This window comes from Hyaena hyaena, unplaced genomic scaffold, assembly GCF_003009895.1.
Source record: "Hyaena hyaena isolate Hyena2069 unplaced genomic scaffold, ASM300989v1 scaffold_13, whole genome shotgun sequence".
NCBI classification, from domain to species: Eukaryota; Metazoa; Chordata; class Mammalia; order Carnivora; family Hyaenidae; genus Hyaena; species Hyaena hyaena.
The window spans coordinates 5836280-5858930 of record NW_024080645.1 but is presented as its reverse complement, the minus strand read 5'-3'; the positions used below and the strand labels follow the sequence as shown (position 1 = coordinate 5858930).

The 22651-nt window shown below is 62.8% G+C and overlaps 1 protein-coding gene across 2 annotated transcripts in view; it reads left to right on the top strand.

Moving 5' to 3' along the window:
• The window catches only part of LOC120248859 (cell migration inducing hyaluronidase 1), a 121931-nt gene extending 104071 nt beyond the window's left edge, over nucleotides 1-17860 (top strand). For both annotated transcript variants that reach the window (XM_039257342.1, XM_039257341.1), the window contains 11 exons: nucleotides 385-420; nucleotides 516-671; nucleotides 3384-3564; nucleotides 4631-4846; nucleotides 6587-6798; nucleotides 7430-7615; nucleotides 9288-9492; nucleotides 9650-9736; nucleotides 10282-10439; nucleotides 12755-12855; nucleotides 14409-17860. In XM_039257342.1, coding sequence (XP_039113273.1) covers nucleotides 385-420; nucleotides 516-671; nucleotides 3384-3564; nucleotides 4631-4846; nucleotides 6587-6798; nucleotides 7430-7615; nucleotides 9288-9492; nucleotides 9650-9736; nucleotides 10282-10439; nucleotides 12755-12855; nucleotides 14409-14536 — 1666 coding nt within the window. In that variant the 3' untranslated portion in view covers nucleotides 14537-17860. The remainder of the gene's footprint in view (nucleotides 1-384; nucleotides 421-515; nucleotides 672-3383; nucleotides 3565-4630; nucleotides 4847-6586; nucleotides 6799-7429; nucleotides 7616-9287; nucleotides 9493-9649; nucleotides 9737-10281; nucleotides 10440-12754; nucleotides 12856-14408) is intronic.
• Nucleotides 17861-22651: the final 4791 nt, after the last annotated feature.

Sequence of the window (22651 nt, the reverse complement as noted above, 5' to 3'; positions counted from 1 at the left end):
TTCCGGCTGTGGCTGAAATGGGAGTGGGGCCCGCACACCCCGCCTTCACCACGGCCGGCCCTGAGAGCGGCGAGGTCCTCCGCGTCCCAGATCCAACCTCCCGCTTGGCCCTGGGGTCACAGACAGGCTGGACAGGGAGGCTCTCGGAGCCCGGGGCGGGTGCTGCCAATGCGGCGGCGAGGCGCCAGACGCTGGCGGCCACTCTGCGAGCAGATGCTGAGCGGGAGGGGAGCTTACGGAACAGAAAGGGAGAGCACCCCCCCCAACCAGCACACCCGCTCTAGGTAAAGCCGCCATCCCCACACAGTATCCACCGTGTGACGCCAGGGACCGGGGAGCGTCCCGCCCTCTACCGCGCCTCTGACTGTCCGCTCTTGTCCCCAGGTTTGCTGACAACGGCATCGGCCTGACCCTGGCCAGGTAAGAGCAGCTGTGACGCGTGGCCTCTGCGGGAGCCGGCTGCCGTGGTGCGGGGCCTCTGCGGACACTTCATTCCAGACGCCCTCTCCCCACAGCGGCGGGACCTTCCCCTACGACGACGGCTCCAAGCAGGAGATAAAGAACAGCCTGTTTGTCGGCGAGAGCGGCAACGTGGGGACAGAGATGATGGACAACAGGATCTGGGGCCCCGGTGGCCTGGACCACAGCGGGAGGACCCTCCCTATTGGCCAGTAGGTTTGCAGCCACGGCGGCTTCCTTATTCCGTGTGGTTTAGGCCGAGGGGCAGCCGTAAAAGGAAAGGTGCTCGTGTATGATTTCTACCTGTTGACTATGAATTGCCGTCTGTTACCGGTCAGAGGAATCACTGAAACGAAGGAGGTTCACCAGCAGTGGGGTGAAGTCTGGGATGGGACAGACAGATCACACGTCGGGGTTGAATGTCAGTCAGCAGGGTGACCTGATGGTCCAAATGCACGGCGTGGACCCGGGGCTACGGCATCTGGGGTAGGCAACCAGGGGTTCCTTCCTCCTCTGAGCTCACTACTCGGAGCACCGCACCCACTTCTGGGGACAGTGGAGAGAGAAACTCGGGCCAGAGCACCTTACAGGACAGTAACCAGGAAGGTGACAAAGTCCAGGGCTGTGTCACATGCAGCCTGGGAACTCCGGTCAGGAGAAGGGGTCGTAGGCCAGGGAGCGGCACGGGAGGTGATGTCACATGTTGTCGGGGCTGCCAGACACTTAGAAGACGAGCTCACTCCCCCATGGGCCCAGAGGGTTAGAATGAGGTTAGTGCAGGAAAAATTTCCTGGTGGTCAGGCTTGCTCCTCAGCAAAACCGTAGGGCTGTCCTGGGGGTGCAGGCTCTCTGCTGCAGGAGGGGTTCAAGCAAAGCTGGGGCAGGATGACCAGGTGGCCGGAGGAGGGGTGACCGGGAGAGGTGACCAGCTAATGGAGCCAAGGGACTCGCTCGGCTCCTGGGAGAGCCTGAGCTGGGTCAGTGTGAGGAAGTCTGTGCCCTGTCTGATGGTGAATCTCCTCAAACACGAATCCAGGACGGCCAGGCTCTGAGCTGGGCAGCCCGCAGGGGTGCCTGCTCTCCGAGGGCCGAGAGCCCCTCCTGCCCCCTGAGCTTCCTCCCTTTCTCCAGGGAAATATAATTCCTGCCTCTGTGGGCAGGACACAGGCCTCGAGCGCCCACCCCGGTGGACATGTGCCTTTGCAAGGATTTTGCAGATGAACAACGGCCTCTGTTGGCACTAGTGGTCTGGAAGCCTTTGCTTCTGTCTAGTCTAAGCGATAGACCAGCCCCTTGGGATCATTTTTATGAGTAACTCTGGATCTGCATATTTGGGGTTTTTTTTGCTGAGGGTTTACCAGCCTTCCAGCGCTGGAATGTTCTGATGACTTTTGGGGGTGAGTTTGTTTATGGAGGCCTGACAGCTCTGCCAAAGCGGGCAGGCTCCTCACATGGCGTTTGTGAGCAGGGACGGTGTCCTGCTGGTCATGAGTGGTTCGTCCGGAATAGTCCTGGGCTGGGCTTAGGTGGAAAGTCCGCACGCTTTATGTACACAGCCAGTAAGAAGGGCTGGTTCCCAAAGTGCCTTAAATTGAACGGTGCACGGAGGCACCCCCAAGAACCAGATTCAAGGCACGAATGCTAATCAACCACACAGAAATGCAGGAAGGCCCTGGTGACCGCTGGCAGCACACACCAAGGCTGGTGTGACCAGGGCTGTCCTCGGGGAACTGTATCTGAGGAGGGGAGGGGGGGGGGGGGGGGGGGGGGGGGGGGGGGGGGGGGGGGGCGGGGACTGCGGTGTGCCCTCCCGGGGACAGACCCTTTTCCGTGTGTTTCCCTCTTTGTGCTCTGCCTGCTTTACGCTGGCTGTGGAAGGAGGGGACCTGGCCCAGAGGCGCAGACACCGGCGGAACCATGAACACTGGGCTTGAAGAACAAACGAGCCTAGACTCGGGGTCACCGAGAAACCCAGCTGGCCCTTCCCTGGCCCTGCTCGGGAGTCTGAGGCAGAGGAGAGGCGTCCTGAGCCCCTGCCCTCTGCTGGGCCAAGCTGCCCATTCTCCAGTCTCTCTGCCCCCGGCCCCCAGCCTGCTGGCCCCTCCCCATCGTCTCCCTGACTCCTGGGGATCAGAGCCTTCCCGGGGTCCCTTGATGGCCCACAGTCCTGCCTGCCCAGTGGGGCTGCCTCTCCTGTAGGGATGCTCTGAGAGGTTACGCGTGGTTATCCTGCTACAGATTATCACCTTCCGTCTGTCTTCCCTCTCGCCTGTTTTCCAGACCCCACAGACTCGCAATTGCAATTGAAAGGCTTACTCAGAGGAAACTCATCTGGGTTTTGATCTGATTAAATGGTCCTGGCAACTAAGACTAAATAATGACTAATGGCTCTAGTCTCTCAAGGGACATAATACGAGCATTCTACAGCAGTATTTATGATATTTACCCAGTGACTCTTAACAGGATGGAAAAACTGGGAGAAATCTTTGAATAGAGGACAATTCCCCAACCCCCAAGCCAGCAGATATTCACCCACCCTTCTATCCTCCCTCCTTCCATCCATCATCCCTCCTTCCATTGATCCACTCACCCACCCACACTGCCTTCCTCTCATCCATCCATCCATCCACTCAGCCATCCGTCCTTCTTCCTCCCGCCCTCCCTTCCATCCACTCGACGAACCTTCCTTCCTTCCATCCATCCAGTCATCCAGCAATCGTTTACTGAAATTTACTGTGTCTATAAGTACTTTCTCAGCGCACTAGTTAATCAATCAATAATGCTCCGCAGTGAGGAGTGGCAGGAGGTGGGGATCAGGATGGTTGGCCCAGAAAGTCTCCGTTTCCATCCACCTCGGAGGGTGCGAACAACTCAGGGGCATGAGGCGGCGGCCAGCCTGGCACCTCCCTCCCTTGACCCCACAGGGATTTTCCAATCCGAGGAATTCAGTTCTACGATGGCCCCGTCAACATCCAGAACTGCACTTTCCGCAAGTTTGCCGCCCTGGAGGGCCGGCACACCAGCGCCCTGGCCTTCCGGCTCAACAACGCTTGGCAGAGCTGCCCCCATAACAACGTGACCGGCATCGCCTTTGAGGACGTCCCGGTGAGCGAGGCGCTGGGCAGGCTCTGGGCACATCCAGACTTTGGGCGGTGATTCACACGTCCCCCGGGGCTGGAGTCGGAGCCGCTGCCACGGCCACAGGGAGTGAACGACTTCCTCCAAGCAGGCGGGGCCGCGCCCCGGCCCGTCTGCATCCAAACTGGAATAGTACAAGTGTAGGCTGCCCTACAGGTCAAGTCCGGCTGCGTCAACACCCCCTGCCCTCTCTGTGCCCCGAGCCCCCCGGAGCCTCGGCCCCGCCCCCCTCCAGACTCAAGGTTCCTCCACGGGCCTTGGTTTTGACCTACTGAGTCTTGTGACGGGCCCACCTGAGTGGCCTTAATTAACCTAAAATCCCAGGGTTTCTAAGGCACCCCTTCCAGGACACTCCTGTCTCTCTGAGGCGCACAGACGGGTGCCAAGGAAGGGCTGCGGGTGAGGAGGGCAGGAGGGAGGGCTGCCCTTTGAGGCCGGGAGGGACCCGGAACACTTTCTCTGGGCTACGGATCCCCCAGAACTTTCTTCCGTCTACTCCCCTGTGGTCTTGCCCTTGGCCTTCCTGCCTAGTGCTGGCGGGCTGGCAGGAAAGGAGTGAAAACTCGTTAGGTCAGGCACAGAGCCCTCCACGGGCCTGCGGCGAAAGACTGTCTTCCTCAAACACACGCACACGGTCTCTCTTACACGTTACCCCATGTGTGCGTTCTCATGCTCATTCACCACCACCTACCTCTCTCCCACTCGCGCACTCACACACTCTTGCGCCCCTCCTCTCTGCAGGCTTTGGGCCCGCGCCCCAGAGCACTCGCTCTCCAGGGCCGCCCACGGCAGCCGGGCCTCGTGTGAGCAGAGGCCAGGTGGACGTGTTGGGTCTGGAGGCCGCCGAGCGCTAGGCTGTCTCCCTGCTGCCCCTGGGAGGCCGGCCGGGAGGCCTCCTGCAGCCTGAGAGCGTCTCTGGCTTGGCCAGGGCGTGATGTCCGCCGAAGTCGGAAACTTCTCCCTGGCCTGATGGCGTCGGGCTGCAGTTTCCCTTCACCTCTGGCCCAGCCTCACTTCCCTGGGCTCTGTTTAGATCACTTCCAGAGTGTTCTTCGGAGAGCCCGGGCCCTGGTTCAACCAGCTGGACATGGATGGGGATAAGACGTCTGTGTTCCATGATGTCGACGGCTCCGTGTCCGAGTACCCAGGGTCTTACCTCACCAAGGACGACAACTGGCTGGTCCGGCACCCGGACTGCATCAGCGTCCCGGACTGGAGAGGCGCCATCTGCAGCGGACGCTACGCACAGGTGGGGAAGCAAGGTGTCCCCAGCCCCTCAGCAGGCGTGAGTGCCTGCTGTATGGCTGGCTCCGTGCCAATCAGAATGAGAGTCCGGTTTCTTTCTCCTTCCCACCCAGTAGCATTTTCAAAAAACCAGTGAAAAACACGTTGTAGACAGAAAGCAGAGTGCCTAGGGGAAGGGTGCTCGGAGGTCGAAGGCTCGGGTTCAACCCAGGCCCCCCGGCACCCTGAGTCCGTGTGAAGACGTGGACACACGTGGACCCCGTCCCGTGGGTGACTCGGAGCCCCAGTGTCCTCATCTTTACGTCGGGGTAACAGCTGACCCTCCTTCCAGAGGCTGTGGGCGTGAGGTTCACGTATGGATGCAACATGCTTCACCGGCCCCGTCGCCGGAAATGTAACGCCAGCCAGTCAGGTGGTCTTAAATTTTCTAGAGGCCACGTTCAAGAGGACACAGAAGTGGGGACATTAATCGTGATAATACCTTTTAACTTCGTGCACGCGAACTCCTATCGTCTCAACATGCAATCGATTTGTAAAAACCATTAGTGAGGTGCTTCACATGTACACATTTTTTCCTACTCTCCATCTTCAAAACCACGACACGGTTTGTACTCAGAGCCCACTCGAGTTGGATGCAAATTTTCAACAAAGTGAAAGCTAGTCCTACCTCCCCAAACAATAAGGGCCTGCACAGTAGGAAAACATTTTACGCTGCCTTTGGTTTGAGGTTTAATTAAAATAAAATTTGAAACTTGGGTAGGTCCTCAGCCATGCCAGTCACGTTTCAGGGGCCGCAGGTGGCCAGTGGCTGCTGTACGGAACGGTACCCGGGGCACGACAGGGCCGGAAATATCAGCTGTTATGATGTTACCATTAGTTATTATTTGGTGAATAAGTGAGTAACGGGGAGGGCACCCAGGAACGGCAGCCTTCAAGGAGGGCGGCAGGGGCGCGTGTGGAGGCAGAAGCTGTCCTCACGACCACCACGCGGGCAGGCACTGTGGACGTCAGGAAGGGAGGGTGCGTGAGAAAGGGGCTGGAAGGCGGTCTGGGGTCCAGCAGAGGCGGGCGAGGAAGCTGGTGCCAGAGAGTGGAAGGGGCCGCAGGGCCAGGTGGGCACGGGGAGGGGTGCGCTGGCGAAACCAGCCCTGGATCTTCCCCACACGCTGTCTTTCCCGTACGCGGCTTGTCTTGTGCGGAAAAGCTGTCGGCGCCTGCCCCGCCCTCCTGACCGGCTGCTGACTACTTGTCACTAATAACCCGCCCTTCCCGTTACAGCTCACGCTGTGCCACGGGAGCCCCTGAAAGCCCTCGTTCCGGTGTCCACCCCGTGCCGTGGGCAGTGCTGACGCCTCCCCTTCCCTTCCGCCTCCCAGATGCGGGCAGGACAGCAGAGGGGAGAGGGGCTGCGTTCACAGGGTCACAGGAGTTCTCTCCCCTCCTCCCCTGCACGTCCCCCTCCTTTCCCTGCAGCCGGCCACCTGCCCAGTGACCAGGCTCCTCCCGTGTCTCCACTGCCGCGTCCCGCACGGAGCCCTTTTCTGAGAAGGTGTTAGCAGGATGGCTCAGACGGGCTTGGCTGCGCCCACCAGCAGAGAGAGCTGTGCCCCCTTATTAGGCCGTGTGTCCCCGCGTCCTTAAAAGGGCTCCTCGAGAACATTCCTTCGCAAGTGGGGCCTGTAGTCAGACGTTAACCAGACACCCTTGTAACTGCCCGTTGTGTTTCCTCTTTGGGTCCTGAAAGATGTACATCCAGGCCTACAAGACCAGCAACCTGCGGATGAAGATCATCAAGAACGACTTTCCCAGCCGCCCCCTCCACCTGGCGGGGGCCCTGGCCCGGAGCTCCCACTACCAGCAGTACCAGCCGGTCGTCACGCTGCAGAAGGGCTACACGGTGCACTGGGACCAGACGGCCCCCGCCGAGCTCGCCATCTGGCTCATCAACTTCAACAAGTAAGCGGGCACCCAGCCGGGAGTGGCACGGGCAGGGCTCAAGGCAGAGGCGGTGACACCTCAGGATCGCAGGCCAGCCCGCATCACCCCTGCAGAGGGGCTGGGGGCACCTAGTAGCTCAGAATCAGAGCCGAGGGCTCAGCCCCCGCCCTGGGCACGGCTGGGCTCAGGCAGAGTCTGGCTCCACAGGCCTCCCTGTGTGCCACGGCGGAGCTGGGGCCAGCGACCCCTTGGGGCACAGCAAGGATCGAGTGGGGTGACATGACAGTGTTTTGCCCTGGATCTGGCCTTAGACACTGACGTCCGGGTGCTGTCTGTGCACGTGAGCTGTCACAGGGTCCTGGGGGACAGACATTGAGCAGATGTGGAAAACGAGACCCAAAGAGATGAAATGGGCCCCGAGATCGGGCTGGACCAGGAGGGGCTGAGCTCCCTGTGGGGCACCCCAGTGGGGGCCAGGGAGGCGCCCAGGAGCGTCCCCAGGAACCCCTCCCTCCACCAGCCACAGCAGGTGCTGCATCGGAACCCCCGCCCCCCGCCCCATAGCAGAAACGGAGGAGAATTCTCGGGTCTCTCTCCAGGGCGTGCCCCAGACGCCCTTGCTTGTCCCTGATCCTCCTTCTGCCTTCAGGGGCGACTGGATCCGAGTGGGGCTCTGCTACCCCCGCGGCACCACCTTCTCCATCCTGTCCGATGTGCACGACCGCCGGCGGAAGCAGACGTCCAAGACGGGCACCTTCGTGCAGACCCTCCAGATGGACAAGGTGGAGCAGAGCTTTCCCGGCAGGAGCCATTACTACTGGGACGAGGCCTCAGGGTGAGGATGCCCACGCGGCTGCAGGAGGGCGGCTCAGCCCCCGGGGGGGGGGGTCCCCCTACACACCCCCCTCCCGGCAGGCCTGACGGCTCCCACCGGGCTACTGGCCATTGACGTAAAATGCTTTCCTAAGGGCTTCGACTCAGGGCCTGATAGTTCCATCCACCAGTGGCATTTCCAAGCTGCTAAGCTTGGGGGTAAAATAAACACACTGTGAAATACACACGGGGATTTTAGGAAATAAGCCTGTTTTAGGAAAAAGGTGAAAGCAGCTTGTTCTTAGAATGGAGAGGACACGGTGTGTCGCCCAGGTGCTCGCAAGCCAGTGGGAGCAGATGACGTGATCCCTAAACTAGGGGGGCACAAAGAAGGGACAGAGAAAATCGCAGGGGCTGTCCAGAGGCCACGGCGCAATCTCGGCACAGCTAGTTTTGAACCCAGGCCCACCTGTTGCCGGGGCCCCTCCGTTTGCTGAACGGCACTGCGGGCGCTCGGGGGAGGGGGAACGGGAACGGAGTGACTGTGGACATGAGGGAGCAGTGCAGCCCCCTCCTTACAAAGAGGGCGAGTCCAGGGTCTTTGGAGGCCAGCACATGTCCGCAGCGGCGAGGCCGTGGAGAGGCAGCCCCCTGCGGAGTGACAGGAATGGGTGGCCTTGTGGCCACATCCCCGTTCTTGATTGAAATCAACGAGGAGGAAATACCTGGCAGGTGCGCTCTCTCTCTCTCTCTCTCTGTAGATACAGTTTTATCAATTTAATGAGAGAGAAATCAGAACTTGAAAATGAGACGCAGAAGTAAAATGCTCGATCTGGGGGGAAGTAAAGAGCGCCCCCTTCTCACGTACACCCTAATTCACTTGCGGGGCAGACAAGGCCTCAGGTGATGGGGGAAGAGCCATGGACAGTGGGGAACAGTGCTTCCCATAAAGTCCCCAGGTGTGGCTGCCCGCCCTGGTGGCCCTGCGCCATCGCGGACGCCCCCTGAGCCCACCCCCAAGACTCCAGCGCGGAGTGCCCTCCATGCCCACGGCGATGACTAGGCTGTGCTGTACCTCACTGACCCCCTCGGGGACTGTGGGCTGGGTGACAGGTCTTGTGGTTCCCGTGAAGGGGCCCAAACCACTGGGCTTCCCTGGACTCGGGGCCCCTCCGAGTTCTTGGCTGGCGCATCTCGCGTGCTCCCCCGGCACCCGCACGGGGTCTCGTCCCATGCAGCGAGCAGGGGAACAATGCTGGTCTGCAGAAGAGCGTGGCGAGGAGGCCTTTTCCTCAGCGGCCGTGAGGGGTGAGACCCCAGCTGCTAGCCTGCTGTGTGGTCCTGGGCAGGCCCCTCGGCCCCTCTGAGTCTGAGACACCAGGACAGTAACAGAACCTAACGGACAGGACCTTCTGAGGGTTAAACGAGACCGCGTGTCTGTTCCCTGCGTGCGCGGAGTGTGGCGTACAACACGCACCCGGAAACGGTCACGGTGGGCGTTATTAGCTTTGATGCCCGTGCTTGCGTTTCTCTCTCGAACCACACGTGACACCGTGACAGACACGGCCTGCTGGCCATTTTGTAAGGTCCGTGGGTCTCACCGTGGCGGCCAGCGTGGTGCTGGGTAGGTGACGTTAGGACAGGGAGGGGAGGGGGAACGCCAGAGCCAGCCCGGCTGTGCCCCCCGCACACAGGCTGCTGTTCCTGAAGCTGAGAGCCCAGAACGAGAGGGAGAGGTTTGCCTTCTGCTCCGTGAAAGGCTGCGAGAGAATCAGGATCAAGGCTCTGATCCCTGAGGACGCGGGCATCAGCGACTGCACAGCCACCGCCTACCCCAGGTTCACCGAGAGGGCCGTGGTGGATGTGCCGATGCCCAGGAAGCTGTGCGGTGCCCAGCTGGTGAGTGGCTCGCCACAGGGTCCTTCCCGGACGCCCGCTTGACCCCCTGCCCGATCCCGTGGCTGGGGGTGCAGTGAGGCGAGGGGGAAGCCGCCCGCTGGGCCATGCCTGTGGCTCCCCCGACCCAACCAGGACACCTGGTCCCTTCCCTTTCCAGAAGACAAAGGACCACTTCCTGGAGGTGAAGATGGAGAGCTCCAGGCAGCGTTTCTTCCACCTCCTGAGCGACGTGGCTTACATAGAAGTGAGCAGCTCTGGGCGCCGCAGGGGCACTGGTGGGTGGGGGAGGGTGGAGGTGGCATCCGGTGCTGCTGACCATAAGCCAGGCCGCTCGCAACACTAGAAACGTGTTCTCCGGCCCTTCTGGAGGACAGCAGCCCCAAGTCGGGGCGTCGGCAGGGCCCCTCGCGGCCCCCGGGTTGTGGGTACGTGGCTCCAGCATCCGCCTCTGCCCTCGCACAGTCTTCTCCCGGGTGTCTGGGCCCTGTGCCCCCTTCCTTTCCTCCACACGATCACCCACCACAGGGTTTAGGACCAGCCCTAAATCCAGAATGACCTCATCTCAAGATCCTTAATTACACCCGCAAAGACCTTCCCTCCAAATAAGGTCATGTCCCAGCGTCCACCCACCACAGGCGGCTGCGAGGGGCTGGTCCTGGGGGTGGGGGGGGACTTTATGCTCTGAGCTGCACAGGCCGCCGGCTCCAGAGTCCACGCGGGACCCCCTCCTCCTACCCCCACCTCCCCCACCCCGCGCCTGCTCCCAGCTGTGCTGCGTTCGGCCCACAGGTGGACGGGACGAGGTACCCCAGCTCTGAAGACGGCATCCAGGTGGTGGCGATCAACGCCAGCCAAGGCCACATGCTGAGCCACGCGAGCTTCCGCAGCGCCATCCTGCAGGGTGTCCCGTGGCAGCTGTCCAACCATGTGGAGGCCCTTCCGGACAAGTGAGTCTGTGCGTGGCCCCCTCCCTCCCCCGGCCGCCACCCAGGCCCAGGGAGCTGAGGGCCTGTTTGAGGCCCGCCCACACCTAACGGGCGCTGGGCCGGGAGCCCGCCTACCTGGCGACTCGCTGGCCCCGGGGCCGCGGCGAATGTAGGTCAGGCTGGGGCGGCCAGGCTGCCCGAGTACGAGTGGGAAGCCCGCCCTGGCCCTGTTCCCCGGCCACCACACACTTTCCAGCATGACCTCACCCCGCCCACGCTCCCAACGCGATCCCAGCGCCGATGGCTTCCGGGCTCCTCCAGCCCATGCCTCCGCGGCACCCTGGGTCCCACTGTGAGTCCCATGGAACCGGATCTCGCCATCCACGGTCCTCCCGTCCACTCTGTTCCGGTTCATCAGCGTGAACCCTACGCTGCTGGACTCCCTGCTCCTTTCTCCTCTGTGACCGTGTCCCGTCCCGTGTCCCACCGGCCGGCCCTCTCTGTGGCTGTGGACCAGGCCCTGGGGCTTGGCCTCCTAACGGGCCTGACCCCCGCCAAGCCCCGCCCCCCGCCAGCAGCTGGCTCGAACTCTCCCCAGTGCCTCCTGTGCCCGTTTCTAGAAATCCCTAGTAGCTCCCAGCACCTTCCAAACCTAACACGCGTGCACCTCTTCGGTGAGGTCTCGTGATGCCACCGCAGTGCCGCCTGAACTAACTGTGAGAGTCAGCAGCACTGGGGTCCTCACGCGCTCTGTAGGGCCCACATACGCATGCACATTTGTGCAGGAAAGATCACATCCACGGATTTGGGGGAAACACCCTCGTCACCTCGAGAGCAGTAGTTTTCATGCCTTTTTGGGCCAGAGTTCGTCTTCCTGCAACGAAACAGGACGTGGGAGCCTGGAGCTGGTCTGTTTAGGGCAGGAGCCCCCGCCCCTCCCAGGGCTCCCCTCAGCCCCACGCACTCGCTGAGGGCCTGTGTGACCGGCCCACCCGGACAGGAACCGGTACCACCAGCGCTCCCTCACCTCCCGGAAGGGAGCGAGGACTGGGGCAGCGGGGGAGCCGGGCCCGCCCTGCCCCTCCTCCTGCCCTCCATCCCACCCCGGGGTCCCAGGGGGGGGGAGGCGGCTGTCCTCCCCCAGAAGTCAAGGAGGGCTTGTCGGAGCGGCCTGTGGCCTGTGACCACGGGACGCCCGTGCTGACAGGTGCGGGAGTGCACAGGCCGGGACAGTCCCCTACGGGGCAGGGAGGGACACTTCCAAGCACGCAGGCTTCTGACCCCATCAGGATGGCGGGACGCACAGGGAGCCCGGGCTCTGCGTCCCGCTCCCGGGGGCTGCCCCCGAGCCCCGTCTGGAGGGCACCACCTGTGTTCGGGCTCACGCTGGCAGGAAGGCTCCGCGGAGCCAAAGGGACTCGAGCTGTTCCTCTGAGCCAGAGCGACGGCCAAGCAGCCTCCTGGGCACGGTGCCCGAGGCCAGTGCTGGGGGGTGTGCCAGGCTCCCTCTCCCTACCGGCGCCCCCCACCGTGCCCCGGGGCCTCGTCCCCAGGCAGCCCCACCTCCCCTTCCGTCTGTCCTAAGGGCTGACGTGCCCTGTGCATTTAAAGAGTGTTCCATCTGCTCCTGAAGGCACACAAACAGGGGTGACAGCAGGTTCCAGAACCTCGTCCGGTTTTCCGATCTGGGGGGGAGGGGGCTCATCTCCTGCCTGGCCCGCTGAGTCTGCCACTGCGAGCCATGGCCCCAGCATTTTGCTGGGATACAGCCAGGGGCGGGAGCAGAGACGCCGGGCACCCAGGCCGGGCTTTGCGAGCCAGGGTCCGTCAGGCTGGGCGCACCCCTCGCTCCAGGCCCCTGCCCCCCACCCCCCACCCCTGAGCATGGTCCCCTGGGCAGGTCCTCTCGGACGCCCAGTGAATTCGCCCCAGTCTCCCCATCCACAAACCGAGCAGAAAGTGACGCGAATGCAGACGCTAACGCTCCCCGAGCACGTGGTGAGCCCAGCTTCTGCCCCGCTCTCCCTCCGTGTTCCCGTGTGGTCCTGACCGCGCGGCTGAGGGCCTGCACGCACGCTGCAGCCCCCTCCGTGTGCCCGGCCCTGGCAGACGTGTGCTCTACGCACCCACCCCGTCCCCTCTGGGGATGGACACACATACAGGCAGCGAGCGAGCTGAGAGCAGCCGTGAGGAGGCCCCCAGATGTGTGGGAGGGGGTCCAGGACGGGGGGCGGCGCATGGGAAGAGCTGGTCAGCTCTGCACACGGGACAGGTGGCCTTTTCCCAGCCCCCCAGCCTGCCCTCCCCTCCGGCCTCTGACGCCTCCTCTCCTGCAGCTCCATCGTGCTCATGGTGTCAAAGGGGAGATATGCTTCCAGGGGCCCGTGGACCAGAGTGCTGGAGAAGCTCGGGGCAGATAAGGGCCTCAGGTTGAAAGGTAAGTGGTCTGGACCAGACGTCTACACTGACTGAGTCCAGGTGCCTGGTGCGCAGCTGCTGCCGCCACCTGCTGGGACCACAGTGCTCTCCACCAGACCCCAGAATCCTCGACGCTAGGTGGCCTTCTAGAACACAGCCTGTTTGCCGTCCCTACATGCCAGCGGCTTCCCCTTGAATGTGTGACCAGACACGGGAAGCCACCCCCTGAGTTGTTCACCCGTCCGCTCAGCATGGGCCCCCTCCCCTTTCTGTTAAACCAAAGTATCAGCAGAAAAGCAGCTTGGTCTGAGCCCCCCTCCCAGCTGCTGGTGCTGACGGGCAGGGCCTCACCTCGCCCTCCCCGTTGGAGCCGGTGTCAGGCATCCGTAGGCCCGTGGCACTCTGCACAGCTCTTCTCCGTCCCTCCCCGGTGGGGGGCGGGGGGGGGAGGCGAAACGAAAGCCTGAGGCATCGCTGTGGCTTGTCTGAGGTCCCTTGGTGCTTTTGCGATGAAGCCAGTGCTGACCCCGCAGGGAAGTCTGCCCAGAAATGTCGGCACGACCCTCGTCACCGTCACTGCGGGGGCCCCCGAGGGAGGGCGCCTGGGAGGGAGGCGGGACACGCCGGCAGACGCTAATGTCCACGCGGTCCACGGGTGGTGCTCAGCCGTGCACCTGCCGAGCTCGCCAGACTCCCACTTGCGTTCACGGTCACAGTGCTCTCATTGCCTTTGGGATGGAATTAGATACTTGAGTAACTTGCCTCAGGCTAGAATTCGGATCCGAATGTTTCTAAGCCAGAGCTCAGCTGCCACAGTGTCCTGACCATGAGGGGCATCAAGCTCGTACCCCGACGTGTGGGGCGTTAATTCCTGGCAGTCCCCGGAGGAAACCCCGGAGCCTTGAAGGCCCGTTGCTCGAGCCAAAACAGAGCCCCAAGAACAGAGAAGTATCTTCTCGGGCTCAATCCTGGGATCATTCAGGGGCCTCTGCCTTTTTAATTAAGACCCTGTTACCAAGAGCTGATGTACGTGACGTGACCTAAGTCCAGTGGCGGTTTCCTGGGGGTGACATGTGCCGGCCGGGCCGTTCCAAGTGCAGACATGGAGCCCCACGCCCCTCCAATGGTTAAGGTCCGAACGCAGGGCAGGGCTGGCTGTGTGGGTCGAGGGCCAGAAGCCTAGACTGGTGGCACCGTTCATTCTGCGTCTGCAGGAGAAGTCCTTCCAAAGCCACAGCATGTCGGGGCTGGGGCGAGGCCCTGTGGCCACGTGTCATCCCCCGTGTGACCGATGGGGACTCTGGGCTTCAGAGAGGGGCAGGGACTCGCTGGAGATGGGAGGCCTCCTGTGCAAAGCACAGCCACCACCCTGCACAGCTCCCAAGGCTCAGCTGAGCCCCTGCGTGCCGCTCCCAACACCGCCTTCGGGCACAGAGCCCCACGGGGGACAGACTGCAGTGCGGCTAGGACAGCCACCTGGAAATGCCCGCATGGGACAGGCCGTGAGGAGCCTGGAAGGGGGAAGCCACTTTCTTGGGGTTTCTGATCACGTGACTCATTCCTGCTTTCCAGAAAAAATGGCATTCGTTGGCTTCAAAGGGAGTTTCCGGCCCACCTGGGTGACCCTGGACACGGAGGACCAGAATGCCAAAATCTTCCAGGTCGTGCCCATCCCCGTGGTGAGGAAGAAGCGGCTGTGAGGACGGCAGCCGCCCGGCGCTGCTCCACAGAGGACTAGGGCTGTGGACTGGTGGCCGCAGACAGGGGGTGGGAGGGGACAGCTGCTCCCCCAGCCGCTGGGGAGGGTGGGGCCTCGGCCCTGACAGCGGGGGTGTCACAGACCCTGGTGCGGCCCCCACCCCCACTCGGCGTGTCCCTGCAGCCCTGGGGGCACAGCCGGCCTGCTGGAAGCTTCTCTTTCCTGCAGCCTCCTGGGTGCTTCTCCCCTATCAGTGCCTCTTGGGGGGGGGGTTGTGGGGGCCACGCGAGGAGACCGGAGCCAAGCCAGCAGCAGCCCCGACCCAGCCACTCTCAGATCGTAGGCTGGCAGATACGGGACAAAAGAGACGCGGCCTTACGGACAGCTTCGTTCCCGCAAGCAGACACCAGCGTCATGGGGTCAGGAGCCCACGGGCGGGAGACAGGGACGCGCGAGCCCTGCCGCTGGAGCTGTTCAGCCGTTCAGGGGGCCTTGGGTCCCGGGATGGGGGGCGGACTCCGTGACTTCTAAGAGAGGCCCTTCGCGTTCTGCGACCATGTGCACGCGCACCAAAGCCAGCGGTTGATCCGAGGGTGGCTGGGGCGCTGGGCCCCTGGGGCATGGGGTGGAGCAGCCGGAAGTCTGGCCTGGAGTAGGGGGCTCACCGCGGCAGGACGAAGTGCGGGGTGGGGGGTGGGGGGTCGGGTCAGGTATACGTGCCCTCCGACACCCAGGGGAGAACACAAAGAGGGGTCAGAAGACCAGGCCAGGATCCCGCATGCTTGGGGGGCGGTCAGGAACAGGCGGAGGAACAGGGAACAGGGCCCCCAGGGAACAGGGCCCCCAGGGAACAGGGCCCCCAGGGAACAGGGCAGGCACCGAGCTGGGCGGAGTCAGGCCAGCAGCTGGGAGGTGCCTGCCCACCCCTGCCGAGGCTGCTGACAGCAGCTTGCTGGCCTGCAGGGGAGAGGAGGGGAGGGCCAGGCTGCTCAGCAGGGGGTGCACCTCAGGCCCCAGCCAGCCCCCCACTGGCCCCAGGGCAGGTGGAGCCAAGTCAAGGAAAGTGAGCTCCTATTTGAGGAGCTCATTTGTCCTTCATCCTGAGAGCCGGGAGTGTGGTCACCTCAGGAGCCCGAGGTTCAGAGTCGGAGAGGACCTCAGGGTACACCTAGTCCAAGACCCTCCTTTCACAGGGAGGCGTGTGAGACCCTGAGACGGGGAGGGGGGCTGGGCCGAGCCCCCCCCCCCCCAGCACCTGCTGCCACACCACACTGCCTCAACCGGCCTCAGGGGTCCGGGCGCTCCTGACGGGGTCCCCGAACAGGGTCAAGTCTCCTGAAAAAAACCATCAGAATAGAGAGAACTGGCCGATGGCTGTCTCCCTCTGGCCCGCCGTGCACACGGGGCCCCTACCTGCCCCCACGCTGGCCCCCCCGCTGGTGCTACCCGAGTGCAGGCCCGCAGGCGGACGCAGGGCGGGATGCAGGGCTTTGGCTGCGCCAGCAGGGAGCTCAGAGGGTTCCGGAAGGAGGGACCTCCATGTGTGGCTCATGCTCTCCCGGGGGGCCCTAGGTCACCCTGGGGGCACACGGAGCTGCGTCTCTCCCTTTCCTGCACCGACCACAAACGCTTCCAGCTCCTCCTTCAAAGACGGCCTTGGTTTCCCTCTGCCCGCGAGGGACCCGAGCGGGGCCCCCTCCCCAGGCGGAGCCGGCCGCCGGGCGGCTTCCCAGCACAGGGTCCGCCAGCTGCTGGGAGGTGACGGTGGGACGCTGCAGGGGCCCTGCCCCTCTTCCACGCAGACCCTGGGCGACGGGAGGGAGGGCGGTCGGGATGACCGCGTTTCCTTGTCTGCAGTTCTGCTGAGTTTTTCAGACTCTTGTCCGCGCAAGGGCCTCAGCTGGGAACCGCCTCGGGCAGCCGGGGCGCTGAGCGTCTCGGACCGGTTAGCTTCAGAAAGTATCTACTTGAAAACGCTCAGGCTTGGACACGAGATCGGCAGCTCAGGCGCTCTGTGTCCAGCGTCACTCCCGCGCCCGGCGGCGATGGCCAGGGGCCCGGCCGGCTCGTGGCCGCACACGGCTGTCTTACTGCCCGGAAGGTCGCTCCCACGGTTCTGTCTGTCTGTCGGCGTGGAAAGGAGTTAGGCCCTTCGGGGTGAGCCACACTCCTCTGAATGCTGGTCTCTTCCTGTTGCCGAAATAGCTGGTCCTTTTTCGGGAACTGGATGTTTTGTGCGTGAACACTCCATGAACAAAGATGTATTTTCTATTTATTTACTATTTGTGCACTTGGAAAGTCAATGTCAAAGAAACAAGCAATCGTCCTAAATGTCACGTTTGAGGATATCCTTTGGACCCGGAACCTTCTGCTGGCGGCAGAGGACACTGGCCGTGGTTTGGAGAATCTTGCTGCACCAGAGTAAACATACAAAGGACCTCGCCCCCCCCCCCCCCACTTCTCATTCTCCATTAACGGGGGCCGCATTTTAAGCCAGATATATGAGCAAAACGGGACGGACGGAGCCACCGTGAGTCTGCGCCTCTCACTTCCCAGGACTCCCAGGTTCAGGCCCTACCTTGCCCTGCACTAAGGCGGTGCCCGTGAGAGCCGCTGCGGCCGGTCCTGTGAGTGAAGAGGTCATCGTTCATGGGACCGCCATGGCCAGGTCGCGCCCCGGCCTCCACGCTCCCGCACCGTCAGTAAGCCGTCAGCCCCGTCCCCAGGGGAGACCCAGGAGGGGCCGGGGGGTCTTGGCTGGAAACACGACTGTCTCTTCCTTCTGGAGGCCAAGCATGGTGTCTGAGGACAGCGTGGAGGTGGGGGCGGAGGGCGAGGTCCACCCCAGGCCGGGAGACGAGAGTGGTGGAGGCGGGCGCAGAGGTCCCCTCAGCCGTGCCGGGCGGGGCCCACGGGCCCTGGCATCTGGGGAGGAGGCGGCCAGCAGAGCCCAGAACAGGGCCACCCGGGAGGGCTCTAGAACTGCGCGGCCCAGTAGGCAGCCACTAGCCACACGTGGCTGTACCTCAATTTAAATGAATTAAAGTGAAATACAGTGAAAAGTTCAGTTCCTAGGTTGTAGCGGCCACACTCCGTGCTCCTCACCCACGTGGCTGCTGGGTCCCATCCAGGCCTAACATGCACTCCATCGGGGTGCCTGGTGGCTCAGGCCATGATCTCACGGTTCGTGGGTTCGAGCCCCGCACTGAACTCCGCGATGACAGTGCAGAGCCTGCTTGGGATCCTCTCCCTCCCCCTCTGCCCCTCCCCATTTGTTCTGTCTCTTAAAATAAGACTTACAAAATAAAACGTTTCCGTCATCACAGAGAGCTCTTCTCTTGGTGGTTTCTGGAGAGCTGTCAGGGCTCAGTGTGTGTGTGTGCGTGTGTGTGCATGCACGCACGTCCAGCCCACTGAAAGGGGCTGGCATCAGATCGTGGCATCAAGCTGCCAGTGCCCAAGGCCGGTGGAGCAGCCTGGACACCCGCGTCGGCAAGGCCTCCCCCACCCTCGAGGCGCTTCACCTGGGGGAGATCACATCTGGACACTCATTCAATAAATGAGCACCCGCTGCGTGCCAGGCACGGCACACAGGGGACACAAAAGACGCCCCTAGAGGACAGGTGTCAGGGACGAGCCGCCCTCACCTGCAGCGGTCGGGGATCGGGAAACGGGCTGGGGCCGGAGGTGCCAGGGAATCGGGCGGACGAGGCAAGGCCTGGGCACAGGGCAAGGGAGCAGAGGTGCCATGATGAAACCGTGTCGGGGGGGGACCCATGGCAGGCAGGTCCCCAGGGACTTCCCCATCGGCCGTTCACCACTTGAACTCTAGCACACACGCTGGTTCAGTGACGGGGACGGACCCCACGGGAGCCCCCGGCCGCCAAGCAGAGCAGGGGCAGGAGAGGGGACTCGGAGCCCTTCAGCGGCCACTGATGTCCCCGCACAGAGCCTGGGTGCGAGGGGAGCACCGAGTCCCGGGCCTGCGCCCTGGCCAGGCCGGAGGGGACGGAGGCCAGGGGAGAGGCGCGAGGGGCTTCGGCAGAAGGAGCAGAGACTGAGGGGGGGAGCAGGGGGCTCCTGACGAGGGACAGGGCCTGGCGGGAGGAGACCCCGCAGGACGCAGGCGGGGGACCATTCCGCGGACCAGAGGGAAGAGGAGACGGTGTCCAATAGAGACAGCCTGCAGCGGCCTCGAGAGGTCAGAGTCCAGAGCATCTGCTTCAAATGCAGGGGCCCGGGGTCCCAAGCAGGGGTGGGGAAATCTGTCCCCGTGTCCTCGCGGCAGGCGTGGCTGGGCCTACAGGCCTCCACCGAGCGTCCTGTCTGCATCTCTGGCCCGTCGCCCACTGCTGGTTCCCGGGCCTCAGGCACCCAGAAACCTCATCACGTGTCACCCACCCAAAGCACTTAGTGTCCCTGCAGGGTGACTGGGAGCTGTTCCCTGTACCAGGCACACCCTTCTCTCCCCTCACCGTGTGCCTGCCCGACTCTCTCCAAGGCTGAGCTCCACGCAAAGGTTTCCCCGACCCACCCCTGGCCCCGTGGCACCTTCCTCCTTCCCCCGGCCCCCCTGGGCCCAGGGCCCCGAGCCACCACAGCACACATGCTGGCGCCCTCGGTCACTCACCTTTTCCACCAGCCTCCCTTGGAGCCGGGCCGTCTGACCTCCCACATGGGCCAGGGTTGTGCCCTATAAACGTTTCATCAAGAGGCACCTAGTGGCTCAGCTGGTTAAGCATCTGACTCTTGGTTTTGGCTCAGGGCGTGATCTTGTACTTGTGACCCTGAGCCCCAGATTGGGCTCTGGGCTGAGTATGGAACCTGCTTGTGATTCTCTGTCTCTCTGTCTCTCTCCCCGCCCTGGGCCCCTGCTGGAGCTCTTGCTCTCAAAAAAAAAAAAAAAAAATTTAGAGGCGCCTGAGTGGCTCAGTTCATTGAGTGTGTCTGACTCTTGGTTTAGGCTCAGGTCATGATCTCACAGTTCGTGAGCTCAAGCCCAATGTCAGGCTCCGTGCTGACAGCTAAGAGCCTGGAGCCTGCTTGGGATTCTGTGTCTCCCTCTCTGCCCCTCCCCGGCTCGCTCGCTCTCTCTCTCTCCCTCCCTCTCTCTCTCAAAAATAAATAAACTTTAACAAAAGAAAATGTTTTAAAAACGCATCAGTGAATGTTGAATGACGGCATAGGCACACCCCTCCCCTCCCGCTGTCCAGGAGGCCAGGACCCAGCTGCCCTCTGACCCCACTCTGGGTGAGGAAAGGAGTGGAAAGTGAGGGGGGAGGAGCCCCCCGGAGGACCTAACACAGGGGCTCAGCTGGGAGCTGTGCGGCTCACTCCAGACCACACGCCACAGACCGTACCACAGTAAAGCACATCAAATGAACTTTGATTTCCAGAGCCTACGAATGTCGTATGCATGCCGCACCGCAGTCTAGTAACGTGCAACGGCCTTGTGTCTAAAATGGCCAACGCACATACCCTATTTCTAGAACACTTTATCGCTAAAAAATGCTACCCATCACGCAGGGTGTCCAGAAGTCGTAATCACTGATCACAGGCCACCACGACAAACACAGCAACGGTGAGCAAGTCTGAGCGACTGCGACAATTACCCAGATGTGATGCAGACGCTTGAGGTGAGCTGCGGCTGTCGCCAAGATGGCGCCCCAGACTTGCCCAACCCTGGCTCGCCAGACCTTCAGTTTACAAAATGTGCAATATCTTAGAAGTGCAATCCAACAAGTGTCATAGTGCTAAGAATCGAAGACCTTCAGGTCCCACTCAGAAAACACAATTAGGGGCGCCTGGGTGGAAATCCCAGGTGTGGGTGTGCCGGGTACTTCCTCCTCTCTCAAGGGGGCCACGCCCCAAGCCAGGTGGGGGTGCCAATGGAAGCCCTCGAGGGGAGGGGGACCTGCGGGGAGACAGGACAGGCATGTCACCTCCCAGCGGCACCCGTGCCAAGCCCCAAGCGCCCCGGCCCCCCAGCTGGGACAGAGCAGGAGGAATCCTCCGGAGAGCGCTCCTGGGTCCCCATCACTCGGGGGGGGCGGAAGCGAAGGCGCCGGTGCCCTCCCCTGGGGCGCCTGGAGGCGGACACGGTGAACCCGCGGCTCCCGGGGGACAGGGGGCAGCCTCTGGATGAACGCCTCCTCCAGTGAGCCGGGCAAGGGCGCACGAGGCGTCCCCTGAGCCCCACACACGCCACCCGCAGCGTCGTGACCCCGCCCCAATGGGTGCCCTGCTCAGACGGCGGGGCCCTTCCAGGGAGAGGTGATGGGCCCCCAGAGGCAGGAGCTGAAGGGGAAAGTGGCTTCACCAGGACTTGACTGGAAAACGTGCAGCTCACACGGAAGTCGGCAGGGCGGTATCTGGGAACCATCCGGAACAGGTCCCCAGCCGGAGACCACACGGAGGGCGCCCAGGGAGTGTGCCAGGTGGCGAAGCCTTGCTGCCCCCGTCCTACTACACCCCCCTTGGGAGGCAGCGGGGACGGGGCTGGGGGGAGGGGCGCGCAGAGGGCTGAGGCGGGGCCGGCAGCCCTGTGCAGTGACAAGGGGCGAGAGCCCTGGGTGTAGCGCTGGCTGACGCCCGCGCCGCGAGTGTCCCCAGACCCCAGTGGCTTGAGCACTGGTTCCCACAGGCCGGAACTGGCGGGCCTGGCTCGCCCGAGGCAGACGGCCGCGTGGGCGGGAACGGGAGAGTCCCCCCCAGTCCCCGCCCTACAGCACCGGCGCCTTCGGCCAACCGGTCACACAGAGCGCAAGGCGGGGGACAAGGGTCAGACGCCCCTGCAGACTGCCACCCATCTCCTGCCGCGCCGACTTCCAGCGGGCTCGGCCGGGGCTCCGGGAGGCGACGTCCCCGCTTCCTCCTTGCCGGGCCTGTGGCAGCCGCTGTCCCTCTAAGGAAGACATGGCCCCGGTCAGCGCACCTCACCATCGCCTGCCTGGAGCCCAGCGCCCACCCACCCGCCCGCCCCACTCACGCGGTCTCTCTCTCAGATAAACGTTAAAAATTTTTTTAAATTTTTTTAATGCTTATTTATCATTGAGACAGAGAAAAACAAAGCATGAGCGGGGGAGGCAGACCGAGGAAGACACAGAATCCAAAGCAGCTGAGCTGTCAGCACAGAGCCCGAAGCGGGGCTCGAACTCACCAACCGTGAGATCATGAGCTGAGCCACTCACAGCTGCCCCCAAAATTGTTTTAAGAAGTAACGGGTTTAGGCGTATTTAGTATCATGAATGAAGAGCCTTAACAACAGTCCTCGTCTGTGACCCGCTAACCACTTGTGGGGAGCGCACCCCAAGCACACGGCTTCAGGGAAGCGACGTCGCTTACGGCATCTTTACGTCTAATCATCCGACAGGGCAGAGGCCCCCATGGCCCGCTGCGCGGGAACGGCTGCGTAAGTCACAGCCTCGCGAGGACCCGGAGGCCTACGGAGATACGGTTTCCAGTCTGTGACGACGCCTGCTCACCGGCGGAGTCAGCGGCAGAATCCCTGTGGGTTCTAGAGGGTCCGGGAGTATTACAGGCTGAAGAGCGCGGAGGTCAGCTGGCAGCGTTCCCCACATTTGAAGTGTTTTCTCTCTCTCACACACACGCACACACGCACACACGCGCATGCACACACACGCGCACACATGCACACGCACACACGCGCACACATGCACACACATACGCGCACACATGCACACGCGCACACACGCACGCGCACACGCACACATACACGCGCGCACATGCGCACACGCACGCGCACACACACGCGCACATGCACACACACGCACACATACGCGCGCACACGCACACACATACACACGCGCGCGCATGCACACGCACACACACGCACGCGCACACATGCACACACACGCACACGCACGCACGCGCGCGCGCCCTCGGGCTCTGCAGCCGCACTCCCACAGCCACCACCTCGTCCACCCTGGCCCTGCCGGCTCATGCCTCTGGGCCTTTGCACCTCCTCCTCCCTTACCTCTTCCCTCCCTCCTGGTTCCACATCTCAAGAGCCCAAAGAACAATCTGGCAATAGCAAACCCCTCCCCAGGGGGCTGTCCTGGCCCAAGTGTGGTGCAGAGAAACGACAGGTACTTTC